This window comes from Borostomias antarcticus (assembly GCF_949987555.1).
Source record: "Borostomias antarcticus genome assembly, chromosome: 6".
NCBI lineage: Eukaryota > Metazoa > Chordata > Actinopteri > Stomiiformes > Stomiidae > Borostomias > Borostomias antarcticus.
The window spans coordinates 5,752,204-5,757,203 of record NC_140239.1 but is presented as its reverse complement, the minus strand read 5'-3'; the positions used below and the strand labels follow the sequence as shown (position 1 = coordinate 5,757,203).

The window sequence follows — 5,000 nt, the reverse complement described above, 5'->3', positions numbered from 1 at the left end:
ACCGAGGGATGAAGGGATGGAGAAGTATGCTGAGGGATGTAAGGATGGGGCTATAGTGAGAGGAGGGTGAGGAGCTTTAGTGCAGGGCTCGGAGGGGGGGTGGTGGGGGGGGGGGGACCCGCGATCTCGTATCGTCGGCATGTAGCTTCCGGACTGTAAGCTGAACAGCGCCAAGCTTACAGCTGCATAGAGCGCACTAGAGCCGGAGTTTAGAGCTGGCTAGGCTACCGATGTTTTACAGCTACGTTAGCAACGAGTGTCCTGTTTTTGCAGACTGCAGATTAACTAGCCTGGTTAAGATAGCTAGCTAATGTTAGTTTTGGTTTTTGGTTCCCAAAAACTGACCGTTGTCATTGTCAGAACAGCCGTTTACAGCCTGCGCTCAAGCCAAAAAAGTAAAACTTTTTTCAACTGCAAATAAATGGCGCTCATGGCGCTAAAGCGCTAAAAGGCGCTTGGAACACAGCTCTCGTCTATATAGCGCCCTAGAGGTCATTACCCATTGTAAAAACGAGAAAACAGCGCCAGCTCTAAAATACAGCTCCCCGGTGGACACACACCCTTAGGATAAGGACACGCACCCTAGGATAAGGACACACACCCTAGGATAAGGACACGCATCCTAGGATAAGGACACGCACCCTAGGATAAGGACACACACCCTTAGGATAAGGACACGCACCCTAGGATAAGGACACGCACCCTAGGATAAGGACACACACCCTTAGGATAAGGACACGCACCCTAGGATAAGGACACGCACCCTAGGATAAGGACACGCACCCTAGGATAAGGACACGCACCCTAGGATAAGGACACGCACCCTAGGATAAGGACACACACCCTTAGGATAAGGACACGCACCCTAGGATAAGGACACGCACCCTAGGATAAGGACACGCACCCTAGGATAAGGACACACACCCTTAGGATAAGGACACGCACCCTAGGATAAGGACACGCACCCTAGGATAAGGACACGCACCCTAGGATAAGGACACGCACCCTAGGATAAGGACACGCACCCTAGGATAAGGACACGCACCCTAGGATAAGGACACGCACCCTAGGATAAGGACACACACCCTTAGGATAAGGACACGCACCCTAGGATAAGGACACGCACCCTAGGATAAGGACACTAGGATAAGCATGTCGCCTTGCTCTAATGACAGATGATGGAGCTCAGCCATCCGGAGACACGGATTTACACGGTTAAGCAGACAACATGGAGATATGGAGGGAGGCTGGTAGGGATGAATTAGAAACAGGTTATTCATACTGTGTGTGTGTGTGTGTGTGTGTGTGTGTGTGTGTGTGTGTGTGTGTGTGTGTGTGTGTGTGTGTGTGTGTGTGTGTGTGTGTGTGTGTGTGTGCATTTAGTGTCCTCCCTCCTCCGCAGTACTTCTAAGTGGCTGCTCTCTCTTTGAACCCTCTCTCACAGCAGGTTCCATATCTCCTCTTTAGAACGACAAATTACTTTATAGTGTTTGCTGATACCTCTGCACACATACACACACAGACATACACACACACACACTCACAGACACACACATACACACACACAGCCTCATGTTCCACCATGAATTCCTCTACATGTTTCTTTTTGGTCTTTTTTCAAGGTTTCCTGCCTTAACCCTGCCTTAATCTTCATCTAAGCAAAAGTGTGTTTACTCTGTTTTTATCTGCCCAAACAGCTGTTCTCACCTAGCACCTAAGTGCGTGACCAATCATCTGTTTTCCCGGGATTTAACTGACCAATCGTGTCTTGTGTTCCTCTGCAGGTTGTGGACACCAACCTGGTGGCGTTTGACTGTCACTGGATCATCATCAATGAGGTGGGTGTCATGACAACCAGGCACAGGGGGGGGGGGGGGTTGCGTGAAATGTAGTGTAGTTTAACCCTGAGAGTTAAGGTGCATGATGGTTAGTGTAGTTCTATTTCGTAGAGCTCCGCCCCACAGGGCTAGCTCCTATTGGCTAGTGAAACCTAGCTAGCTACAATTGATTGAAGAAAAAACCCATACATGTACCTGTGTCCAACCAGGTCCGGTGCACCACATTAAAAGCGGGCTTCTCCTGCACAACTGCTCCTTTAGAATGTTCAGCTCGCAAAGACAACTGAAACGAGTAGACCCGCTCTAGGCTGGGTTCGGCAGGGCAGAGGTGGATCTCTTCGCTTCGAGAGAGAACGCAAAGTGTCCCCTCTGGTTTTCTCTGAAGCAGTAGGACGAGCCTCTGCTGGGGGTTGAAGCATTGACGCACGCCCCCTGGCCGAAGGCGCTGCTTTATGCCTTCCCGCCGTTGGGGCTGATTTTACCATTGCTAGCCAGAGTGCGGTCGGACGGTCTATCAGTGATACCGATGGCGCCGGATCGCCACTAGGCGAGATGGTATGTGGAGGCGATGGCCGTGACGTCTGTGGAACCGTGGTTCATCCCTCCTTGGCCGCACGCGCTGTCCCAGGCGGGGGGCTGGATTTGCGTGCCCCCGGTTCTGGGGCGGCCGCTGGTGACCGGGCTCTTGAACGGTGGAGATTGTCTGCACTCTTAGAAAAAAAGGTTCTGTATGGAACCTTTTAGGGTTCCATCCTTTGATACATATAAGGCACCCTAAATGGTTCCATAAAGAACCTTTTTTATAGGTGCTTGATGAAGAACCCTATAGGGTGCATCCCAAATGGTTCCAAATAGAACCTTTTTTTTTTTTAAAGGGTGCCATTTATTATTTTTTATTTGGTTCATAAAATTTATATAATGGTTTTATATATGGCACCCTTATTAGCAAAATGTAATGCATGCCCATTTAGCCTGTTGATCTAGGCAGTTTTTGTGTCGAAAAAATAATAATTTTGCTAGTGTTAAAAACATTTATTCACAGACTTGCATGAATAACAAATATGTTCCATACTAACATGCAGTGTGTATTCAAATAGGCTACAAGCAGGGTTCAAAAGCTTAAAAAACAAAACAATCATTTCAATATAAACTGTAGACAACAAAGACAATGAATAACAAAATGAATCATATAAATGCAAGTCATCATTATAACATTTACTGTATATCACATTGAAATAGGCTAAGAGTACTGGTTTTAAACATTCTTAGGTTTGAAAGCTTCAAAGACAAAACATTACTAATTTCAATGGAAGCAACTTACTATTATGGCTTCAACATATTTTCCACACGCAGGACTGGGGTGGAGGGCTTGGAGGCAGACAGTTTCATACATCTTTCCAAAACATTTAGTGTGTGCCGAGCCCCTTGGGGTACTCAACCTGGAAGAGGAAGTAAAGTGCAAACAAACAGGCTAGGCCCAAAGTGGCATCGATGTCCGGGGAAGGCCCAAGGTCCAAGCTGCCATCCATCTTGATAGAGACCATCTCTGGTTTAAGCGCCGGACTAAGATGGTCGGGGTTGGGGCCACTGGTTCCTAGACACATAATGGAAAAACCTCTTACTTTGACTAAACAACACAGTAATTTTTGCAACTCTAACACATTATACTGAGATCTGTATGAACTCTGGGCTCTCTCTCACACACGCACGCACGCTCCCCCCACTCACACAGAGACAGGTCCCCACTGCTCTCTCCCTCAGGAACTCCTACAGTAGTTTAGACTATTAACTAAAATTCGGCCATCAAACCTTACTAACCATTCGTTTTACATAAAATCACATACACTTAAAATAGAGCCTCAAAATATACCCACAAATACCCTTGAGCCGGAATAAAACAACATTCACTCGGTCGCGCGCCATCTCTCCCACAGTACATAAACTAGCTAAACCTAACGGCAGCAGTAGATAACGTTAGCGTTAGCAACTTCACAAACCTTCTTAATCGGCCAAATACAGCCCGAAATTAACCCTCTGGTCCATCCTCATGTAGTCTAGGATACCCACTACATACATTTTACATTTTACAATACAGATTTTATAAATGGATCGTGGCGACGGTTTAGCGGCATCCGCTATCAAAGTGTCATGGGGGGCTCGCCAAAACTACGGTTTTCTGGCTTCCGTAGGTTAAACGTTTCCTGATCGGTGTGCGCCGCCTTCGCCCGGTGCGTAAAGCTACGGCTTTTGCTCTTGGTTCTGAACGCGCTGCGTGAAGCGTCGTTTGAACCACCGGAGCAAGTTTCTCTCAAGTGGCTTTTGATTAAGACCACTCTTCTTCTTGCTTTGACGTCGGGCAAGCGGGTTCATTGATCTGAGCGCTCTGACAGTTTCTCTCATCACGGGTGATGGGAGAAAGGCTGTCTTGCGCACGGATCGGATCCATCTTTTGTTCCGAAAGTGGTCCGGGGTGCATTCAGTGCACAGGGTTTGGAGCCTAGAACCTTCTATCCTCACCGCTGTCTAAACAGCGTCTCTCCCATGTGGATTTGTGAGGGGCATCTCCATGTCTTTTGAGACTGCGGGTCGCCCTCTGACTGGGGTTGTTCGGGCACACTCTACGAGGGGTGTGGCCACGTCTTTGGCCCTGTTCAATGGTGTGTCTGTGGAGGACATTTAAACGGCGGCGACCCGGTCGTCTCCGTCTCGTTTTGTCCGTTATTATATTTTATCCATGACCTCTGTCTCTGTGGTGTCGTCTGTGCTGGTCACAGCTGCCAGCGCGAGTCATCGTCAGACATGATGGGCGGGACCGTCTTATGAGTGACGGTCAGCTATTGTCTGTGGTGAGGCTAGGACGGGCTATGTGACGTTGTAGCTGCGTCCACTACGGCTCTCCCCTCACGTACCTCTCCTTGCCCTCGGTTGTGATAGACCGAGTGTGGCGGGGTGGGGCTCAGTGCTTGGGTTGGGACAACTTTTGGTATGAGCTCACCCTGGAGCGCTGGCTTGTGTCCTGGCTGGCCAGTCCTTTGTTATTGAGGTGCCAGCGAGTGTATATGGTGCGGTCGTGTAGCTCCGCTTATGCCAATAGGAGTTTGACCTGTGGGGCGGAGCTCCACGAAATTGAACGATGGTTACGTATTGTAACCCTAGTTCTAT

The 5,000-nt window shown here is 48.6% G+C and overlaps 1 protein-coding gene across 1 annotated transcript in view; it reads left to right on the top strand.

The window, feature by feature from the left end:
* Window positions 1-5,000, top strand: part of grid2 (glutamate receptor, ionotropic, delta 2) — a gene marked incomplete at both ends in the record, with an annotated part of 437,190 nt that overhangs the window by 258,676 nt on the left and 173,514 nt on the right. Inside the window, one exon of the mRNA XM_084439644.1 lies at window positions 1,785-1,838. Coding sequence (XP_084295770.1) covers window positions 1,785-1,838 — 54 coding nt within the window. The remainder of the gene's footprint in view (window positions 1-1,784; window positions 1,839-5,000) is intronic.